The sequence below is a fragment of the Trachurus trachurus genome (genome assembly GCF_905171665.1).
Source record: "Trachurus trachurus genome assembly, chromosome: 18".
Taxonomy (NCBI): Eukaryota; Metazoa; Chordata; class Actinopteri; order Carangiformes; family Carangidae; genus Trachurus; species Trachurus trachurus.
In genome coordinates, this window is record NC_139909.1 from 3,001,891 (window position 1) to 3,024,808 (window position 22,918).

Here is a 22,918-nt window from a genome sequence, read left to right on the forward strand (position 1 = left end):
CCTCAAACAAATAAACAATAAATGAAATGAAATGAAGCAGCAGATTTGTTTGCTGTTCCTCGTCCTCGTCTCCTTTCCCCTAGTTTCATTTTCTTCAAGCACAAAACAATCAAAATGAATCTTGTTGAATACAATTTTAATTGATCCTGAACTTCATGTTTCTCAGAGTGACACTTGTACCAATAAATAACCAACAGATCTAACTTCAGTACAAATGACTGATGAGTCTCTGTTGATCAGGTGTGTTTGCACCTGACCGGTGTGTAGAAAGCCACAGAGAAAGATGAGGGGGGAGGATCCTTCAGCTTCTCACCTGTAACACAAGAGGACAGAGTTTGTCACCTGAAGTAGGAGGAGCATGTTCACTGTTAACAGGTGCTACTGCAATATTAAACACTTTGAGAATCAAACATGAAACTCAGAAGCTTCTCTTTAGTTTCCTGGTCGTTCACACACTTTCAGACCTGAACATAACCTGATTAACAGCAGGATGTGGTGTAAACAGAAACTGACCTACTTTCCTTCAAGTTTCATGAAAAACCAGAAGCCTCAGGGAGAATACAAAGAGTTTACAAAGTTTATTGTTATTATAGAGTTTTAGTAAAGATGCTGCTACACTCTCTAAACACTTGAACACTTGAATGAATGAAGTAATTGAGCAATGAGCATCGTCAGTTGAGAAACTTAATTTGACGGCTCAGTTGTTTCATAAATAAAAATCCGTCTCCCAGGGCAAATCAGCCTGATGATGAGCATTGTTACACACTGTACCTGCTTCACATCAGCATGTTAGCATGCAGGAATTAGCCATTCAAAAAGGAACCAGTTCCCGTTGTGGACATGAAGTGGTGTTTGGGTTTTACCTCTCAGACTGAACAGACTGACCTCTCTGGTTCTTGCAGAGACAGAGCAGCAGCGCCGACACCGAAACCAGGAAGAAAGCCACGACCGCGGCAGGAAGTAGAACAAGTGTGGTGTGTGGGGGGTGTCGAAACGGCTCAGAAGGCCTCGCTTCACAACAGAAATACCACAGGGTGGCTCAGTGCAACACAACAAGTGTGACTACTGAACTCACAGACATGTTCATCAGTAAAACACACCCAGAACTATAGGGATGTATACCGTGGACCGGTACTTTTTGGTACCGGCTCATAATTGGGTCGGTACCAGAGTACCATTAAGATTCTGGACAAACGGTAGGTCTTATCGGTACTTTTTGAACGTCTCCGTCACGTAATAATGACACGGCCGCGACAGCAGCTTGTCACCCCCCAATTTCCACCGTGCCCGTCAGTGCCACGGAACCGCTACGCGGCGGTCACCGCAGCTGATCCCTGGCGCTCTAATCAGCACTTGGACCAGGTGAGCCGCGGCAAGTCTCTCCACGCCGCAGCGCCGAGTCCAGCCCGGTCCGTTTGCTGTGTCGGGTCGTCAGTGTTTGAAGCGTCGCACTGGAGACCCAGCAAAATTGAACAATAACCTGGTTTGATACGATGTGACTCTCTAGTTGCTACAGAAACACCATTTCCTGAATCTTCACGCCTTGTTCAGTCCAACAAAATGAGACGCTGCATGAACTCTGCTGTATAATGAAACTCTTCGTCTTCTGTTGCAATCTAGCTGGGACATTACTACACCCTTTAGTACCATATGTTCCTGTGTGAATGGGGGGTACTCACCAACAACAGCACAGCATTGTGATCTCCATGCTGACTGACGGACTGACTGATCTACTGCATCGCACCTCCGCCTTCATGTGACAGAGGCCACAGCTTCCTGTTGTTCATAATGAACTCCACATTAAAACAGTTTGCAGTGCTGGTTTGTGCCAGATCTCAACATCAGGTCTCAGGGGTTGGAGTTCATGCCTCAAATCCTCACCTTAAAACCTCACAAGCTAAAAGTGTTGCAACAAATTAATTTGATTAATCAAACCTGAAATTGTTGATATCTGCCACATGGGGGCAGCAGACACTCTCCCCACTCTGACATCAACTTTGAAAGGCTCCACATTTTACTCCTCTGATGTGTTTTATTTAAACAATTGAGCCTCAAGTAGATGTAAACACCATCTCAGTGGAGTTTAACGTCTCCTCTTCCTGTTTGTGAGTTTAACATTAAAAATAACAGTGGATGTATGTCAACAAATCAGCATTTGAGGCGTTGAGATCTGGAAAATGATTGAATGTTGCATTGTTCTGATAATGATTGATGATTAATTAAAAAAAAAAAAAAATCAGTGAAAGTGGAAAATAATTTTAATATAAATTATCTTTATTGCAGTTTCTGATGCAGACATTTCCGTCCAGTATACATTCTTTGAAAAGGTCGCAGCAGGGTTAACGAACAAGAAACTGTTAGATAAAATCAATAATGAAGTTAAATAAACCAAAATATACATATGGTCTTTGGAATATTGGCATATAGGTGTTTACTGAGCTATTGGATGAACAGCATGTTCACACCATTTGTCTTGAAGTTGTTAATCCAGACTCAGCAATCCACAGTGAAAGCTTCTTCCTGTTATAGCTTTAATTATCCCATGACGGCCGATATGTGTCCAGAACTTGACCGAAGTTCACCTGTGTGGCACATGGAATGGATTAGATGTAGAAAGACACATCTGTGAACATTTGCCTCCTGTCTATTGATTCAATTTGCCGCTCATAAAGTGGACACAAGTACTTACCGGCCCCTCAAGTTCACTCACAACCTAACAATCCCTTTATACCAGCTTCACACAAACATATACACAACTCAACACAAAACTCTCCGAGACATTCGCCACTGCAGTCCACACATTTGACTCCACAACCTATGAACAGGGAACACAAAGGAAAAGTTACCAAACATTTTCATGTGTATGAGCCTTTAACTTGAGACTTTCTTTTTACATATATTACTGTATATCTCTTCTGTAAATAATAAAGTTATTATGGGAACTTCCAACAGGTAATTTCTAACTTACTCTCTTCTGTTTTGTTCTCCTCAGACGTCACTGTCCCGACGATGGCAATAACAACAACGATGAAGACGACGATGCCAATGACAACCATAAGGCCGATGTCAAGTCCAATGCCCAGTTGGGAACCTAAAATAATGGAGGAAATATTCAAGTAAAAGTAGGAACTTTTCTACATAAGCACAGTGTGTCAATAATTTCATTAAAAGTAAAGATTCTGCATTTAAAATGTAATTTAATTAACAGCATCAAAAACAGAAGTGTCTTTTTTCCAATAAATACAAAATGAAAAAAAATCAACTTTTGACCAATGACGTGCCAATTTCTAATTTCTAATAAACAAAAACATTTACTCACCAGTATCTGCTAGTGGCTTTGCAGCGTTGTCTCCATCTATTGGTGCTGTCGAACAGTGGAGAGATGTTTTTAAATATCCCAACAATTCTGATCCACACTATTAAAGGAAGAAACATTCCTCTTTTTTTTTTTCCAAATCATTGTCAGAACTTAAGGACATCCATTGGATTTCATTGCTGTTGGCCTGACCATAAGTTTCCTCAGCCGCTGTTTGAATACTGTTATCAGAAAAGTGTTGATTAAAGTCAAATGTGACACAATTGGACAAGATGAACTGACCTGAACTTGATGGTAAAAAGTTCCTTGATTTATACACACTGTTCACACACTGACAACTTGGACTGCATATTCTTACCCGTTGAATATTATGCAATCTGGGTTTCTCTGGAGTGTGGTAACATCCAGGTTCAGTCTGTTAACAGTCAGATTCCTTGTGTTTTTGTCCGATTTCATGTCAGAATTTAGTTACATTTGCGTTTTTATAATTGCTGGGTATGTACTAGTTTTATAGCCTGCTATCCTGTTATAGACGTGTTTTTGTGTCCATTCATTTCCCAGGTCCCAGTTATTAGGCTGTTCCTCCTGATTATGATTCAGTTTATATCAGTTGATCAGTTGTTAACATTTTCAGAAAGCAGATCCTCTGTTCTTACACATGTCAAGATGAAGAGAGTCAAACCATGTCACTGGAACAGTAACAGCTGTCTAAACTCTGAACAATGTCAGTCAGAAGTGTAGAAAAACAAACAAACCTGCTGAGGCCACACCAGTAAGGAGCAATGTGATGAATCCCACCGCCGCCTTCATGACTCTTGGTCTAATCAGTCAGACGATCGACTCAGCTATGCTCTTTCACAATCCAAAACACAGGATAAACTACATGGTGTCAATCTATTGCAACAATAAAAGCCGGTTACCTCTGCTTCCTTTTATAGTTTTTGTGGAAGGAAGTTGATTTCAGAGAAAGGTGTAAAAAAAACCCTCTTCAGATGGAAACACCCTGAAACCTTGTTCTTCACTAGCAGGCTAAATAATGGTAGATAAAGGTTAATTTCTCTCAGCAGGGAAAATAGTTGTTCATAATTTTCCAGTCCAACAAAATGAGACGCTTGTAAACTTAGAATGAAACACTAGTTAAGTTTCCATCAGCTGTTTAGATGTGCATCTAGATGTATTGCATCAGAAAATGATGATGGAAACACCTTAATTTGAATCAAAATCCCCAGATTCGCACAAACTGAAGTCCATAGATGAAAACACACAGGATTCAAATTTGTTTTAATGTGCATTTCCCAGTAATTCGAATCTGGATGGAAACATGGCTACTGTCTCTTCTGTTGAGACCTAGAAAAGTTGTTGCCACAAACCAGCTGTTCAGACACATGTTAGCTACCGGGTGAACAGTAGCACTCAGAAATCAATGAGCAAATCAATGTTGATTCATTAAACCTGCAACAACGGTTTTTCCCCACTAGGTGGCAGCAGAGACAGGATGTGGATGATGGGATTTCTAGAGTGAGATATTTTGAGGAGTCTCACTGAGGATCAAACAGTGGCATATTTCAATATTCATAGATTCAGAACTCATGGATAAGGATGTAGAAGTACAAACAAGTAAAGTTTTCTCCATCTATGGTCTTATTATCTAATATCTGCTCTGATGGCGTCTGATTCAGGTTGGGTTTGACTGATACCTACATGTCCAGCCACACTGTGTCAGTTTGAACAGAAGATGAATAAATGGATACATTTTGTAAATCTGTTACAGTCATTTTATTCATCAATTTATTTCAGACATCACGACCAATGAAGGTCGATGGTCAGGAACGACATATTTCTCTTATTGTCCTTTTATCACAAAGGAGTGAAAAGGTTTTTGCATTCTCAGTCCATCAACATGACAAACTACACATTACACCTTTAGACACTTGAAGCTCTGGCTAAAACCAACAACCAACTATGGTAAATAAAATTCAACATATAAAAAAACATAAAAAAAAGTCTTAGCAGGCTTTGAATATATGTACAACAAGGAAGAGAAGGAACAAGAGGCTTTATACCGTTGGAACAGTTATAGAGGAAGTGCAGAGGAACCAGGAAGGGATTAGACTACTTCATGTTAATGTGTCACAGATTTATATTTAAATCAGTGAAATTCCTGAATTAGTCCACTCATCTACACAACAGCCCCCACGCCTCCTCTCTGTGGTCGATGTGTCCAGAACTAGACTGAAGTCCGCCTGTGGTGATGTAGAAAAGACACAAACATGTGAACATCTGCCTCCTGTCCATGAACTTTAGTCTGACTAATAACGGATGGCTCAATTAAAATAATAAATAATAATGGATAAAATAGGAAAAGACAATCACTTACCTGCCTCTCAGATGGATTCAGTCAGTTCGTCCAAACCTGCCTCAAACAGAGCGGCACCTAATTTAATGCACATCTGTCCGAGACAATCACAGCACATGCCCAGATATTTGTCTCTGTTACCTGCAGAACAAAAGGTCAAGTTAATGTGATTAAAACTCAAAGAGACGACTATGCGACTGCCCAGAAAATGTTATAAATGGAAGATGAGGAACGCCGTGTTTAATTTTTCTTCAGTGAAAAACTTCAAACATTGTGAAACAAGTGGAGAAAAGAAGGTCCTGACTTACTCTGTTCTGTTGTGTTGTCTTCAGAGTTCACCGTTCCTATCAAGGCAACGACAAGGACAACAATGACGACGATGATAATGACGATGCCGACGTCAAGGCCAATGCCAACTTGGGGACCTGAGAGAATAGAGGAAAAATTCAAGTGGTGGTGGGAACGTCTGCTAAAGTAGAGTGTGCCAATAAACGCTAAATAAACTAGAACAGAACTAGAATAAGCGTTTTGAAGCCTGTCATGACTGTTCTGGGTAAAACATATAAGTGGATATGTAAATAACATTCTTATAGACTTTTGAGTTAAACTGTTTAACAAAAACGTTTCAGATACAGTAGGAATGAAATGTACAAAACATGGGGGCATTGAAAGAAAACTAATATCCGTTGTACCAGGAAAAGTCACACTGTGAGTTCACAGCTGTAGAGGTTGAATGTGTGAAAAAGTGAAACTTGGAACAGGCCTCAGGTACAGGACAGTATAGATGTCCTCGCTCACCTGATCTGTTCTATCCAATCATGTGTCTGTAAGGTGATCATCATCACAAATATATGAAGATATTTATGTTACATACCCATAGGTAAGTTGGTGCATATAGTTCTTTATTTTACTATTTATTTTCTGTATGTCCATTGCCCTTCATCTCTGACACATTCGAATCTGACAGATTCTCCATGTGTTTTAGGGACAAACCTAATTTTTCCAATTTCATCCTCCAGTAAAAAACACCTTACAATTTCAGTTTTGTTATTTCAACTAAAAACTTTCAGCAGACACATGGACACAGGTTTACAGCTCCTTCATGTTAGTGCTCAGAGAGGTGATGATTGATCATGTGTCTGTCTGATCAATATGTGACCGATTCAACCTGAGGTTGTGGGTTTCATTCCCATTTTGACCGATAGCACACTTAAAGTTACTTACTGTTGAGATCCGGAGCGTCGTCTCCACCCACTGGTGCTGTCAATCGGTCAAGAGAAGGAAATAGATAAAACAAACAAAGAAAAAGTTGAATTACCACATTCACAAGCAGTTTGGGTGGTTTGATAAACAGAGTGAAAACCTACAGAAACACATGTTGTCACCACTGTAACTGAGACCAGAGCCGTCTCTACTCCGTATCTACTGTGTGTAGTAAAGAAACACACCTGTTGAAGCCAAATGAGTGAAGAGCAAGACAATGAATCCCACTGATGCCTTCATGACGCTTGGTCAAATCAGTCTTGGACAAGAGAGAGAATAAATTAATACAAAAGTATACAGTAACAGCAACTGTGCAAAAAAAAAGAGAAATTGATCCTGAACACTAAGTGATCCAACTTGTCACAGTGATTAAAAAAAAAAATGCTACCTCTGTTTCCTTTTATACTTTGTGTGAAGGGAAGTTGTTTTCAAATTTTCTGAATGGTGGCAGTGAGCCATGGTTTTGCGGACAGAGACACCTTGTTATAGAGGAAATCTCATCTTCTGCAACTCATGCAATGAATAAATAAGGAACTAACTATAATGATAGAGAGGGGTTCCAATACCAATGTAATATCTGCACATAATTCATCACTTCTTTGTCACTGTACAGACTTATGTAGATATACTGTTGATATATTGCTCTGCAGGGCTCCAGACTTTGCCCCTAAAATTTGAAACAGTACAAGTAAATTCTTCATCTACTTGCGCATGTGCAACCAGTAGGCTAAATTTGCTGTTTTATTAAAGCACTGGTGAAAGGTGGAAGGAACGACTCAAAGAATCTGTAATCTGGCCAATGTATGTAAGGATCATGAATGAAAAGGAAATGTGAATATTTGGTTTCTAAGTGCATGCCCCTAAATGTTCTGCTTGCACTCCTAAAATTTTAAGTTAAGGGCCACTGTTAGTTTGTCTGGATTTATTATTTTGTGTTCTTAATTCCTTTGCCAATGGTGTCGGCTATACAATAATGTAAATTTCCCCACAGTGGGATGAATAAAGGAAAATCTAATTTTATTATATCTCATCTTGCCTGATGAATCAGTTAAAATTAAAGTTACGATGAATCTGGTTGATATTAGTTTGTGAACTCCTCTATATCAGCCTGTCAGTGCTCTGTCTTGTTACTTTAACTGTCCACAAAGGGGCGCCACAGCGCTCAGGCCTGGACCTACATGGTGTATCAATGATGAACTGATGGATGGATAAATTATCCTGTATTTATGACATTGCCCCCTGAGGATAAATAAAGTTTTCTCTATCTATCTATCTATCTATCTATCTATCTATCTATCTATCTATCTATCTATCTATCTATCTATCTATCTATCTATCTATCTATCTATCTATCTATCTGATCCCTAACACAAAACAATAATGAGCAGTGCTTTCACATTGGTATTTCAGTTTTGATATTTGGTCCTATTAATGAGACTTAACTGCAAAAACCTGTTGTTTTTTGTCTACATTTGTGCTTCATGAAGCAGCACAAATAACAAACTCCTCTGAGGAACAGACGGAGGAACGAACGTGACACCTGCTCTACATGATGACACCGGGTTATTGTTCATTTTGAACCACTAGATGGAGCCAAACAAACCTCACAACTGTTTGATACCTTACCCCCTCTTCTTGTTTGTATATACTTACTGTTTTAGTGTGTTTATAGTTCATCATCATGACTTCAGGGATGTCAGCAAGTTTTCTGTTTTCTGAAAAAACAACAGGGGAGATGCAGTTTTTAATGTTTCAGGTGCAGAGAGGCTGAAACAAGTGAACCAAACCAAACAAATATATATATACGTGTGTACATGTCCTCTGGCAGTGTGTTTTGGCCATGATACTGTCACTGAAACACAGACACGGGGGAGCCTCAGGCCTTAAAAGGGACTAAAAATAGTTTCAGTGTCAGTTGTGAAATTAAAGAGCAGCCGGTGCTAGATGTCGACACGGGCCTGAGATGAACGCGTCTGTTCAGAGCTGCACGCTACACACTTCCTCCTGCGTACACACGCTTTCACTGCCATGTGGTCAGAGTAAGTGAGGTGATGACGCAAGAAGCGTGAGACAGAAAACCCACAACATCACTGTGTAGTGTGCAGGTCACTCAGGATGCCTTCAGGGTCAGTGTGAATGATTTAAACATGCGTGCATATGTACAATGGTTGTCATTAAATTAAATAATAACACTAACAATCAGCTCCTACCTGCAGAGAAGCTGAAGCTGTCCAGTGCTGATGCCAGTGATGCAGACATTGTTCTCCGTCCATGCAGACACCTGCAGAGCCTGAGTGCGTTCAAATTAGTCACGTACAAATTTGTGGTCGTGGTTTAATTCGACCACTGAAGAGTTTCAGTTTTTCATTTGTCTCTGCAGCGCCTCATCACCTAACGTTGTCCTGTGTCTCACTAAAAAATAACTTAATTCTGTGCTTTGCATTGGTGGCAATGATTTTAAAGAGTTTAAAATTATAATTTACAACAGGGATGCAAACGGGTCAGGACCAAAAAAGAGAGGAAATTTGGGGGGGGCAGGGGGGAGGGGGCGCTCACCATTAACAACATTAACAAATAATTACATTACAATATCACGGAAAAGTCCATTTCCAGTAGTTCAACCCCAACCAAGTATTGAGTGCGTAGATGGACACAGTTTTCAGAAGGCCAACATTTCTATATATATATATATAAAAAAAAAAATCCTTTGCAATATTTCAATTTTGGAGATACTGACTGATATAGACGCTGAGACCCCCCCCCCCCCCCCCCCCCCCCAAAAAAAAAAAAAAAAACTCTTCGGATCTGAAAGATTCACATAAGTCACCTAATTGGCCATGAAAAAAGCGAGTTGCGCTTCTCTGCGCGCTGTTTGCATCCCTGTTACAAGCTTTGAAGTTTGATATAACAAAATAGCACATTTTCATGAAGATAAAAAAAATGATTGAGAGTTAAACTGCGACTTCCTCCACTGCTGACATCAAAACACGTAAGCAGACCGTCTCCTCAGTTCTTCAGTCAGGTGTCAGGGACCTGTAAAACAAAACACACAAAAACTAACAAAACAATCGGAGCTTCACATACTGTAAATACTCAGCTAATCAGGAGCTTCACTAACTATACTAAAGGAATCAAAGATGAATTGAACCTGACTTAAAGGGATATTCCTCTGGTCTAATGCATCACGAGATGGAGTAGAACTATCTTGCTGCGAGGTTGAGTTGAATCAGACCTCATCGAATCGTTGACTATTCAATGTCACCCCTAGTCATTATCATTATATCTTTCTGTCATGCTGAACATTGCCACTCGTCCTTAAATCCTGAGGGGCTGTACGGAATTCACACTTTTTATAATCCAGTTTGCGACATGATTCGGAAATTGGACCAGTGGTATTAACACATGAGAGGCAGAGTTTCTGTACCTTTGTTTCTTATACAGATGTAATCCCAGTAAAAACAGCAACAGAGTGACAGGCAGAATGGCAGCAGCAATCCACCGAACGGCGGTGACAACATGGGGCTGACTGTGAGGGAAGTCAGGGTCTTCAGGAACATCTGGAATAATATCTAGAAGAGAATAAATTTGACACATTTTCATCATCTCATCTTGACACTAGAGGAGAAATAAAAGTGCACATGTAACAGAGAGGAACTCACCTTCACTTTGTTTTAACACTGCCAACCAGATCTCTGGAGATTCTCCAACTCCAGAGATGTTGCACTTATAGAGTCCTTCATTAGACTTAGAAACGTTCTCAATGGTCCCATAACTTCCATAAATTCGAAGTCGTTCATTATCTTTGTAGAAATCAGCGCTCTGTGACTGACTCTGATTTTTCCTGTTTCTGCAGTGTAGAGTTATATTATCTCCCTCCTTCACAGGACGAGGATCAATCTCCAGGATTACATTAGATGCTGAAAATGTGATGGAGAAGTTAATAAAATATCTTTGTGTATTAGAAAACACAAGTCATGTAAGAAATAAGTAATTTCCATTAAATGAATAGCTGGTGTCAACTATATTTAACAAAAATAACACAATATATTGATGTTTGTAATTAACAGTTACAAACATTAATAGGTTAGTAATTAGTAACAATAATTAGCATTTCATTTTGTGCAGCACTTTCAGTGAAAAAGCCCTTACAGGCAGAAAAAGGATATATGTAAAAAATATTAAATTACAAAATTGTCTTTGATTATTTTTATGCTGATTATTTTTGCAGTTTTTGCCACCTGATTTATAAATATTGGATGGATTTCTGGAATGTCAGAAACCTTGGTCTATCTGGCGGTAAATCAAATTGTGACAGATTTGACACATCCTTCATCACAACCCATATCTTACGTAACATCAAAATATACAGTTGTTCACTATAGACCATTTCCAGAGTCAAAGGTTTTGTTTAGCGTGTCTCTTGTTAAAGGGATAGTTCAACATTTTGGCAAATTGGCTCATTGCCATGATCCCTATAGTCATAGCAGTAGGTTCTTTACCTTTAATTGTCGGTGCAAGCTATTTTTAGAACAGCGGAGCAGAGCCGTGATCTGCTCAGAGCTACGCTACGGAGGCTCATGGGATTTCTTGGTTTTCCTTGTGTATTTGATAAGTTTGATGAGGGAAACCAAGAAATCCCATGAGCCTCCGTAGCGTAGCTCTGAGCAGCTCACGGCTCTGCTCCGCTGTTCTAAAAATAGCTCCGACAATTAAAGGTAACGAACCTACTGCTATGACTATAGGGATTATGGCAATGGGCCAATTTGCCTAAATGTTTAACTATCCCTTTAACTTTAACATACCGGTGACGGTGATGTTTACGACACTGCTTCGTTGTCCGGCTTCATTTTCACACCAGTACTGTCCGCTGTATTTTTCAAAGGCAGGATGAATGTTGTAGGACGGTGCTGATGTGTTCCAGTTTGAAGAGATTGTAGGAGCTGTTTTGAGTTTCTTCATCACTCTCCACTCACTGGAACCACGGACATGTTCACAACTTACAGAGAAGTTATCATATTCAATAAACACAGGTTTGTCTGGAACAACACGAGGAAAAGCTGCATCTGAGACAGAAAATAAATTCATTGATTACACTGAGGTCATTCAAATCAGATTTCAGGTGTCATTTTACAACATAAACAATATGTCATCAAAACAAATAAATAATTATGTTATTTCAGCAGTTTGCTAAGTTTAATTTTTAATTCTCCACAGAAATTACACATCAACAGTAATATACTGTAGCTTAAAGAAAGAATTGCTCAACTTACCAAAGTTGTGAATAGAGTCCCTGTGGTCGACCTGTGCATCCACCAGGACCAACATCATCAACATCACTGGAGAGGAAAATGAAATAGAGCTGCACGTCTGACTTATGTCTACTAGTTAAAAATAACAAAAACATGACGTTTGTTGGCCTCAGTACTCACACAGTCTGATGCAGAGAGCTGTCACCCCCATGATGTCTTGCTGCGGACTGAGCATTAGAGGCTGAAGAGCAGCCTGAGATGTAAAATAGGCTCTAACCTCCTCTTCCTGTTTGAATTATTTCTGGTGTTGAAGCAGCTGCGGGTAAGAAGTCGTGACACATGAGGCAGAGTAGAATAGAACAGGTCACCGTCTTCTACTTCACTTCTTTCTTTCTTTATCAGCAAGAGAAGAACAATGCTGTGCTGTGCTGGTAGTGAATAAGAGAAAAAGACTACTTAAATGTGTCTTCTGCATATGTACTGTAGGTACAATGGTTATTGAGGAGTACTCCTGGCCACTAGGGGGTAGCATCTCAGTAGACCTTCTCAGTTAGGAGTCGGCCATATTGTTATGCTCTGTTTCATTTCCTGCTACAGTGGCTTGATATTGTTCTCTTTTCATATTCCTGTAAGCCTTAGTATCATTATTATCAAGCTTCGTTAAGTTACTATTTACCCCTGTTATATTTTTTATGTATTAACAATCTGTTTTGTGTATTGCTGCAGGGCTTCTTCATCTTTGTCATTAAATAGATTTGACATCGAGGAGTGTGTTTCTTGAGTAATTAAAATAAATAATAATAAAAATAGTAATCAGCCCCTACCTGCAGAGACGCTGAAGTTGTCTGGTGCTGCAGACATTGTTCTTTGTCCATGCAGACACCTGCAGAGCCTGAGCGCGTTCAGATGAGTCACGTACAAATATGTGGTCGTGGTTTAATTCGACCACCGAAGAGTTTCAGTTCTTACAGAGGACCTGTTCATTAGTCTCCACGGCGCCTCACTACCTTTTGTCTTTGTTGTGACGCACACAGCACTGCTCTCTGTCCGAGAGAAATTTCTCCTACGGGAGACTAATAAATGATTTTGACTTGACTTTGACTTTGACTTGACCTCACGTTTCCCTGTGTCTCTGTCTCTATCACGAGTCACAGTAAGAGGCTATCAAGTTTGTCTATGCATGAATGCAATTGTCCCTTAATGCTGAAATAATCTAATCTTGCAAATATGAGGGAGCCTCAAAGCCACTCTATCATGAAAAACTATTAAAATAATCATACAAGACTGTTTGGCTGATGCTACACTGGATACTGGAGATGATCTGAGCATATTGGCCTGTAACATGACGACTACACCAGACAGGTGTTACTAGACTCTCCTTTGTACCCAGTTACATCTGGGCCCTAAAAAATGCAGAGGTTGTGATTGTGAATGAATGCTTCAGACAGGCAGCGGCTCCATACTGCAAACCAAACGCTTATTTTAGTGTTGTACGTTCTGCTAATTGCTTATGTTTCTTGTTTCTAGTTACTGACAGCGTGTTCATTGCGTTAAGTCACTATATGGGACACACCACACTTGATCCCCCTGATACAATTCATTACTCATGTCTTATCATGTGCTTATCTAAACCTGTGTTAGTGTTATGTTATCTGCTATAATCCAATTTCTCCTTTAAAAGGGACACTAATGAAGTGAAATGGAGAGGTGATGTGACCAAACAGCAGCCCTCTGGGTTTTTACCACAACTTTAACCAGGTTTAATCAGCCAAATCATGTTATAAGTCACGTTATTTTCTGGAGCTGTAATTTACACACGTTCCCTAAACGCCTCACCTGCAGTTTACCGGTGAGATTCACGGTCGCGCACCGTAATCGTTGATTCAGGGGTTATAATTGACAGTATGGAGGGTTAGCCTACTTGCCATGGTGCAGAGTCCAGAGAAGACAAAGACGGCGGCGGCGGCGGCAACAACCAGTTTCCCGCCGGATGAAACAAAGAAGAAGTTTGACCGCATCGTCAGTGGTTTGTCTGTCTGTCTGTCTGTCGTCCAGTCCGACGGTCGGAGAGTTTCCTCGGAGATCCGTCGCTAGCTAAGTTAGCTCGGCGTGGTGGACTTCTCTAACCAGCACCACCAGGACTTAACAGCAGCAAACCTGCCCTCGGTAAGCAATGTGCGGAAAAGTTGAAAGACGACGGGCTTGATCACGTCCATCGCTCCGAAGAGACTTGAGAGACTTGACTGTTATTATCAGTGTGAGCTCCCTCTGTGAAGTCCTGTGGTGGTGGTTCAGGGTTAAACGTTAAACTCCGCGGTTTTCTGGTAATGCAGACGACTAACAAACATCAAGGTTATGTTAAATTTTCCTCTTTTTTTCTTCTTTTTTTTTTAAAGGGTTGAATGCCACCTCAAGTCGGAGCTCCCACTCGGCGAAAAAACATCTACCTGACCACCACACAACAATTTGCACCCACACAGAGCCACACTATTAAAATGTTAATTAAAATGCACTTAAATGTCAAAATACATTAAAACGTTCGCTTTTAGTTGCTTTTGTGCTATTTGTTACGTTTGTGATGCACTTTGAATGCAAAGTCTGCCATGTTTTTAGTTATTCTTTCTGACGTGGTGCGTCTCTAACGCTTTTAAGTTGTAAATCAGAGTTTTCAACTGTGAGATTCTGAGTTATTTCGAACGCAGCAATCGCGCTTTTTTTTTTAAAGGTTAATTGATGCGTCATTTCTCCAATATGGCCGCCATCTTATAAACGGTAAAAAAAAATAAAGCTACTATACTACTCAAGGTGAATACAAGCTGTGCCAGTGATATGAAATGTTACACTTCCTGTCTCCTAACGGTAAGTTCACATAAAAACCGTCGGGAGTGTACTGGCGGCCGGAAGCATTTCATTTTCAATGGAAGTTGGCATCAACGTGCGTCGGGAGCGTCGGCAGCGGCGAACATTGCAATGCGAGCGTCGAGAGTGTCAAATTAAGGTTGGGAGAAGCTGATGATGGCAGCGACCAGAGCGTCTGCAGACGTCAAAGACGCTTTTGGTGTGAACGTGTGGGTGTTGTGTGTGGAAAAGCTGTCAGCAGAGGTAAGGGAGCTATTTATTTCTTCCGCTAACATTCTTAGTGAGCAATGGTGTCCGTGAATGTTAGTTTATGTTACCTGGGAGATCGGTGACAGATCTCGTGAGAGTGTATTGTTGAGTTCATTTTCTCCTGATTTGTCCGTCTGAAATTTGCCCTTTCTAGTGTCATATTGTTCTGACTATGTGCTGATTTAGACTAGTCCTGTATTTATCTTACATTTAACTCGGTGATTATGAGGCTAAAGAATCGACCGCTCTCCCATCGGCATCAATACCCTCGGGAGCTGTCGTAGCGAAACCCACGTGACACAGATACAGGAAACTGACTCGTCGTGGGGCGCCTTGTTTCTCTGTCTTTGGTTAAATGCCGAAATGCTATGCTATGCTAATTGAATGATATGTTGTAGAAAACAAGTGTTATTATTTTTGTTGAATTTTTTGAATGGACGGCTTATTGAACAGTTAAAGCCCGGTACATTGAAAAAAACAACAACAACATATTGGTGCATTTTGTGGATGATGCTGATAACAATGCAAACTATTCTTGTGATAAAAGGGCTGCCATTTTGAAATTTTGAAATGTTTTGACTTAATCTTTGCCAAACTTTCATGTGAGTTTCACTAAACTTGATGCATATTTGATTGATTGAGATGATTTGTTTTGTTTTAGTTAGATTGGCCAACTAAATATTTTGTTTGCGCTAAAATTGAGCTAATTAGCGTGTTACAATTGGCATAGTTTTGCCACTAGTGGACATTATGTTCAGCAAAACTACAACTTAAGGTAAGTATAGTGGACATTATGTTCAGCAAAACTACAACTTAAGGTGAGTATAGTGGACATTATGTTCAGCAAAACACTTAAGGTAAGTAAGCCAAGACTGCATGTGAGCTAAATACTGTCATGACCCAGTAACAAGTTAGCATTAGTGAGTGAGTGTATGGCTTAGTGGTGTTTTGGTCATATTGATATAACAGTTTACTGGTAGCTGACCACAGTGAGTGTATTTATAAGCAGCAGCGTCAGTGCAAATGGAACAAAGTGGTGTAACGGTATTTCTTCTCAAAAAAACGCTCACTCTAAAAATAGACAAAGGTGTCAGACAAAGACTGATGTGGATGAACTACACAGTCCTTTTAGTAGTATGTTAAATTGCTCCCAAAATTGTTCAACATAATGAGACTTTGACCATTAGCATTTTAGGGCGGATTTTTCTTTTTTAAGTTTCATAGATTGTCATGTGCACAGTAAATTATTGAGCCATAACTAAATAGGCCTACATTTTTATTAAATCTATTTTACATTACATTGGTGGCAGTGGTTTTAGACCACAAGGATCTTAACATGTCTTCTATGAACAAGATCTGGAGTTAATTTCAACAAAATAGCATATTTTCACATGGACAAAAAGAAAAAAAAGATAAAGAGTGAAAATATGACTTCCTCCCTTGCTAATATCATAGCTTCTAATATCATAGGTCTCCTCAGTTCTTCAGTCAGGTGTCGTGACCTGTAAAATAGGACACACAAAAACTAACAACATGATTGGAGCTGGACTGGATGTTCACATAATTACTCTGGAAATCAGAAGTTACAGGAATTTAAGATTATTTGAACCTGATTTAAGACCAGTAGATTAGATCTGCAATGCGAGAAATGGCCTTGCCCTGATTAAATGGTAATAATTTAAATCCCCACATTTGGCTCTCATCGAACTGTTAACCATAGTTAAAATCTAATACCTGGCCTTATATGGTTGGACCTTGGTTCACTTTAATTACACAGTGGACTGTAATGTTATTGAAACTTCAGTCTTACCTGAAAGGTGAGCAGAGAATAGGTCATATTTTCCTGTGACAAAGACGACTTTGTGTCTTCTCTCAACGCTTTCTTCTCTGTTTGGGAAACAAACAAACTTATCATACTACGCCATAAATTACTGATTAGTAGTTTTAGACTAGTTTTAGGAGGTTGTGAGTCATTTTGATTTGCCTTTAATAAAAAAAAAAAATGATGTATATATTTTTTAATTTAATTATTTTATTTTACGTGATGGGAAGTTAAAGGAAAAAGTCAAAGGAAAGAAAAAATAATTCTTAGTCTTTTATCTGAACTGCTTTTATTCAGGTGTTAAGCAATTATTTAGAATGACATTCAAATGCTTTTCTTACCATCAGACCCACATAATTGTGCCTCTGTACTTGTAAAGAAAATTGCATATAGACCATTTTAAAGTGTTGAGTCTGCACAGAAAAACCCAATGAGGGGGTCATAACTGAAATGGTCAAATTATCATTTGCACCTATTAGGACTAGCAGATATTTTGTGATATTTTGTTAATGTAGGTAAAAAAAAATAGTGTAACAATACTACAAGGAAGTAAATATGTGTTGAGTAAAAGCAGCACACTACCTTTGTTCGTCTTTTTGTCTATAACAGCGTAGGTCACATTGTTTACATCTTCACCACCTGACACTGAAACATTAAAACCAGAAAACAGGAAATTCCTGACAAGCTGTAATTTCATTTTAGTATTATTACGGTGTGTATTTACACTTGTCTAACGTATCATATTTTTAAAAACAATGTAAAATCATGTACCTTCTCCCCTCCTTTGTTCTTGGACAGTAGCATATGTTGCATGTTGTGAATTAATGACATCACTCTCTTCTGAGACTGATGAAAAAAAAACTGAACATATGTGACTGTACCAAATTTTATATGAATCCATCCATTAGTCATTAAGATATGTTTATGTCATGCTAAACATTGCCACCCCTCTTTATATGTAATTTTAAACATAAGAGTTTCTGTACCTTTGTGTTTCTTATACAGATGTAATCCCAGTAAAAGCAGCAACAGAGTCGCAGGTAGAATAGCAGCAGCAATCCACAGAATGGTGAGGACATTATGGGGCGGACTGTGAGGGTCTTGGGGAACATCTGGAATAATATCAAGAAGAGAATAAATTTGACACATCTTCATCATCATCTCATCTTGACTCTAGAGGAGAAATCAAAGTGCACATATGTAACGGAGAGAAACTCACCTTCACTTTGTTTTAACACAGCCAACCAGATCTCTGGAGATTCTCCAACTCCAGAGATGCTGCACTTATACAGTCCTTCATCAGACTTAGAAATGTTTTCAATGGTCCCATAACTTCCATACATTCGAAGTCGGTTATTGTCTTTGTAGAAATCAGCGATCTGTGACTTATTTTTCCTGTTTCTGCAGTGCAAAGTCATATTATCTCCCTCCATCACAGGACGAGGATAAATGTCCAGAATTATATTAGATGCTGAAAATGTGATGGAGAAGTTAGTAACATATATTTGTGTATCAGAAAACACAAGTCATGCAAGTTGTAAGTAATTTCTATTAAATGAATGGCTGTGAAGGGGTCACCTGTAGTTAGTAATTACTTTAGCAATAATTAACATTTTTCATTTCATATTGTGCAGCACTTTCAGTGAAAAAGTCATTACAGGGGGAAAAAGGATATTCAATGAGAAAATGGTCTTAGCTTATTTTTATGATGTTTGATATGCAGTTCAAAATTTTCTTTTTACCACCTGATTTATAAATATTTGATGGATTTCTGGTATGTCAGAAACCTTGATCTATCATGCAGTTTAAAACCAAATATAATGCATGTTTCATTTTTTTTTTTTTTTACTTAAAGGGACAACGAGGAGTTTCTATTCGGTTATAAAAAAGTCTCACGTTAATGTGGATGAATCTCCGCTACCCACACTTGTTAATGGGCCCATTTTCGATAAATATATCGTTCTGTCTCTATCGTTATTTTGTTATTATTAGTGGTGGCGGAAATGCTGGGCGAGCCGACCAGCGTTTCCTTCGTGGCGAGTCATGAGAATAACGCAGCCAAATCGCCGTTTATGGTCGGAACTACGACGTTATCTGAACCTCTTTGAACCTCTGACTTTAATTATTGATGAATGAAAACATGAGTCTGTCTTGCGCCGGTCAAAGAATTTTACGGTGCGCGCGGAGGCTCATAAATGTAGTGTGGAAACACTTCGCTTTTCCAAAACTCCTCGTTGTCCCTTTAAATAAGACTTTTAAAAGTGGAGTCAAAAGTTTAGTTCAGTGTGTGTCTCTGTTTAAATAGTTAGGAACTTGTTAACTTATATGGTCAACATACCAGTGACAGTGACATTTACGGCACTGCTTCGTTGTCCAGCTTCATTTTCACACCAGTACTGTCCGCTGTCTTTTTCTAAGGCAGGATGAATGTTGTAGGACGGTGCTGAAGTGTTCCAGTTTGTAGGAGCTGTTTTGAGTTTCTTCATAACTCTCCACTCACTGGAACCACGGACATTTTCACAACTTACAGAGAAGTTATCATATTCAATAAACACAGGTTTGTCTGGAACAACACGAGGAAAAGCTGCATCTGAGACAGAAAATAATTACATTGATTACATTGAGGTCATTCAAATCAGATTTCAGATGTCATTTTACAACATAACATATGAGTAATACCAATATGTCATCAAAACAAATCAATAATTAAGTTATTTCAGCAGTTTTCTTAGTTTAATTTGACACAGAACACAGAAATTACACATCAACAGTAATAGCCTATACTGTAGCTTTAAAGAAAGAATTGGTCAACTTACCAAAGTTGCGAACAATTTCACTGTGGTTGACCTCTGCAGCCACCAGGACCAACATCATCAACATCACTGGAGAGGAAAATGAAAAAGAGCTGCACGTCTGACTCATGTCGGCTAGTTAAAATAACAAAAACATAAAGCTTGTTGGCCTCAGTACTCACACAGTCTGATGTAGAGAGCTGTCACCTCCATGGTGTCTTGCTGCGGACTGAGCATTAGAGGCTGAAGAGCAGCCTGAGACGTAAAATAGGTTGTAACCTCCTCTTCCTGTTTGAATTATTTCTGGTGTTGAAGCTGCTGCGGGTGAGAAGTCGAGACACATGAGGCAAAGTAGAATAGAACAGGTCACCGTATGCTACTTCACTTCTTTCTTTGTTTTCCGCAAGAGAAGAAAACAATGTTGTGGTGTGCTTGTAGTGAGTAAGAGAAAAAGACTGACAAAGACTGTCACTCTGCTTCTGCTCTGCTAGGTCATAACTGTTTAGGCCACTGAGGGAGAGCAGCAGCTGACTGTGATGAGTTGATTTTGACCAAAAACATTTTAATCCCGTGTAGATTTGATGTTTTGTCAAAGATGCCAGTAGAAATACCATGACTAGGTTGTTGTTTTGTACTGAGCTTTCTGTACTGATGGAAATGAACATTAGAAAGCAACCTGTAAAGAGTTGACCATGCAGCAGGTTTCTGAGGGATTACATGTCCCAGCTCTTTGTCTGTATCATCGTCATCTGTAGAGCAGAAAGTAGCCCTACTCTGCCCCCTGGTGTCTGTACACCACGTTGACCTTCAGGCAAATGAAGGATCTGCAATGTGTTAGTAGGTCGATGAGTCCTTTAACAGTCATACTGATTTGAACTTTGGGGATGTTGTGTGTTTTATAAAAATCAGAAAATCTTTTTACATAAGGACAAAACTTGAAAATGAGATGGTTGACAGCTTTGTATTTCACAAAATATTGTGTATTTAGTATTTATCATATATATTTTTTAGTTTTTTTTTATCTGTGCTAAAAGTGAATAAAACACGAACAGAGGGAAACTACTGCACAATGCCATTTGATTTAATTGAAAGCCTTACAGTCAAATATCTAACCTACATTCATGCAAAAGTTCGATTCTTCACTATTCAATCCTAATATTCAGAATTTTTTTTAAATATATGAATGCATGCTTAAACTACTATCACAACTGTATTGTTATGTTATTGGTTTTCTGTAAGAGCCATATGAAGTGTTCTTGAATGTCATGTTGTTTTTGTTTAATAATTTCAGCTTATTTTGTCTCACCCACATCTACTTGAATCATCATGTTTATGCGTAACGTCTTGGTGTTACTTACGGTTATCTTTGCTCTCCTGATATGGACATGTAAGTCTCTACTCTTTGTGGTTATGGTCACAATGGCAATTTTCAGCATCAAGCACCATTACATAGTTGTTGTTCAAAACCTTTTAATCACCTTCAAGATGTATTTTACTTATTCGTTTGTACTCTACAATGTTTTAAGGTAATTTTTTGGTTTTTTTATGCTCAGTTGTTGGCCTAAATGAGAACTCAATTCAGATTCATGACGTCATACAGTCACCAGTGGACATGACAGATGGTAACAAGCCACAGCATGAGAGGGTAATTGATTATTTATTGATTCATCAACTGTTATTTTCCTATTTTTGCTAGTTATGGAAAAAATGATCTCAGGTTCACTTGTTAATACACATATAACCATTTATTACTATACTGTGTTACATAAACCTTTCTTCATCCATTTAATCCTTTCTGTCTCTCTCACTCTTGCTGAAATGTATTTAATATTTTTAGGCTAACATAAGGTTGAACCCAATGGAAGAGCTGTCATTGAAACTGACGATGTCGACTTCCAGTGGATCGCTCTCCTATGACACTGTTTTCTTCCTTATTCTTATACACATGTGTGGAGGTATGTGTAGTGGTTCTATCATTGAAAATGTCTGACTGAAATCCATGCCTGTATCACCCCAGTGTAAAACATACATTTTGTAGAGAAAGTTTACAAATGTCTGACCAAGGTGCATTTACTGCAACAAGCTACATAACTAAAGCATGATCTTAATTTAGGAGGGGTATTTTAAAACTTAATGATACAGATTTTTCTGCTGCTCTGTTTTGATTTCAGCTGATGTGGCTGCTCCCATTTCCACACTGTATCATCACATGTGTTGGGCATGGAGCTTCATTGACCCTGCTCTTAGTGTTATCTGTGTTATTATGGTTGCTCGTACCATATTTCAAGGGAAACGTAAGTCAATACTTAAAACATAAATTGTTACTCATGGGTGGGTGCATTTGACATGATAAAAACTAGTATTCCATCTCTCAGCTAGAAAATACACTGGTGCATTTTGTCATGTTGCAGTTGCTGTTTTCAAATTCTCATTGTTTTTTTCCCCAAGGTGAGAAAGCTGAGCTGGTGAAGAATAACATGCTGAAAGACAAACAGAAAGAAGATGTGGTTACAACACTGATGGAGGTGAAAGCTGAACTGGAGAACCAGAGGAACCAACTAAAAAAACAGTTGAAGGTGGTGGAGGCTGACAAGGAAAAGAACAAACAGGACCTTCAGTCAGTGGAGCAGGAAATAACAGAGAGAGAGAAGAACTTTAACAAACCAGAGGAGTTATTAAGAAAAAAGGAAAATTTGTCACAAACCCAGTGGAAACTTGACCAGACTGAAAAAGGCCCGAGGAGACAGCTACTGAACACTGAGAAACTGATGGAGCCGATTGAGACTCTATTTCAGGGATGCAAACAGCGCGCCGAAAAGCGAAACTTGCTTTTTTCATGACCAATTAGGTGACTTGTGTGAATCGTTCAGATCTGAAGAGTTTTTTTTTTTTCTTTTTTTTTTTGGGGGGGGGGGGGGGGGGGGGGGTCTCAGCGTCTCAGCTGGGGTCAGTAAAATGTTTTTCTAACAGGCTGACAGTGACAATCAGGTGAAACTGAGGCAAACTCATTCA

The 22,918-nt window shown here is 39.1% G+C and overlaps 3 protein-coding genes and 2 long non-coding RNA genes across 9 annotated transcripts; 1 reads left to right on the top strand and 4 right to left on the bottom strand.

Annotated features, from left to right (window-relative positions):
* Positions 1 to 3,000: 3,000 nt before the first annotated feature.
* LOC311001399 lies at positions 3,001 to 4,145 on the bottom strand. Its single transcript, XR_014596174.1, has 3 exons — positions 4,072 to 4,145; positions 3,320 to 3,364; positions 3,001 to 3,091 (listed from the first exon to the last, which is right to left on the bottom strand). It is a non-coding gene; the product is annotated as an uncharacterized lncRNA (long non-coding RNA).
* A 985-nt stretch (positions 4,146 to 5,130) lies between these two features.
* Positions 5,131 to 7,197, bottom strand: LOC311001383 (uncharacterized protein). Of its 3 annotated transcripts, XM_083992467.1 has the most exons (5): positions 7,121 to 7,197; positions 6,897 to 6,932; positions 5,981 to 6,097; positions 5,694 to 5,813; positions 5,131 to 5,559 (listed from the first exon to the last, which is right to left on the bottom strand). In XM_083992467.1, the coding sequence occupies exons 1-4, from the start codon at positions 7,173 to 7,175 to the stop codon at positions 5,701 to 5,703; spliced, it is 321 nt and encodes a 106-aa protein (XP_083848593.1). In that variant the 5' UTR covers positions 7,176 to 7,197; the 3' UTR covers positions 5,131 to 5,559; positions 5,694 to 5,700. The 3 variants fall into 3 exon arrangements, with proteins under 3 accessions (XP_083848593.1, XP_083848592.1, XP_083848594.1); XM_083992466.1 differs by having other exon boundaries at positions 5,131 to 5,813; XM_083992468.1 differs by having other exon boundaries at positions 5,131 to 5,813; positions 6,897 to 6,926; positions 7,121 to 7,184.
* Positions 7,198 to 9,869: 2,672 nt separating this feature from the next.
* LOC311001354 (uncharacterized protein) lies at positions 9,870 to 13,159 on the bottom strand. 3 transcript variants are annotated; one of them, XM_083992426.1, is made up of 7 exons: positions 13,009 to 13,159; positions 12,365 to 12,500; positions 12,206 to 12,271; positions 11,738 to 11,998; positions 10,595 to 10,852; positions 10,360 to 10,504; positions 9,870 to 9,968 (listed from the first exon to the last, which is right to left on the bottom strand). In XM_083992426.1, exons 2-7 carry the CDS (start codon positions 12,417 to 12,419, stop codon positions 9,950 to 9,952), a joined length of 804 nt encoding a protein of 267 aa, XP_083848552.1. In that variant the 5' UTR covers positions 12,420 to 12,500; positions 13,009 to 13,159; the 3' UTR covers positions 9,870 to 9,949. The 3 variants fall into 3 exon arrangements, with proteins under 3 accessions (XP_083848552.1, XP_083848553.1, XP_083848554.1); XM_083992427.1 differs by having other exon boundaries at positions 11,738 to 11,992; positions 12,365 to 13,159; XM_083992428.1 differs by having other exon boundaries at positions 10,360 to 10,492; positions 12,365 to 13,159.
* A 3,451-nt stretch (positions 13,160 to 16,610) lies between these two features.
* On the bottom strand, positions 16,611 to 18,457 carry LOC311001541 (uncharacterized protein; the record flags this gene model as incomplete). Its single annotated transcript, XM_083992625.1, has 6 exons — positions 16,611 to 16,794; positions 17,103 to 17,179; positions 17,697 to 17,759; positions 17,886 to 17,960; positions 18,101 to 18,226; positions 18,334 to 18,457. 6 exons carry the CDS (start codon positions 18,455 to 18,457, stop codon positions 16,777 to 16,779), a joined length of 483 nt encoding a protein of 160 aa, XP_083848751.1. The 3' UTR covers positions 16,611 to 16,776.
* Positions 18,458 to 21,472: 3,015 nt separating this feature from the next.
* Positions 21,473 to 22,631, top strand: LOC311001394. The gene is made up of 3 exons (XR_014596169.1): positions 21,473 to 21,861; positions 22,078 to 22,200; positions 22,355 to 22,631. It is a non-coding gene; the product is annotated as an uncharacterized lncRNA (long non-coding RNA).
* The last annotated feature ends 287 nt before the right edge of the window (positions 22,632 to 22,918 follow it).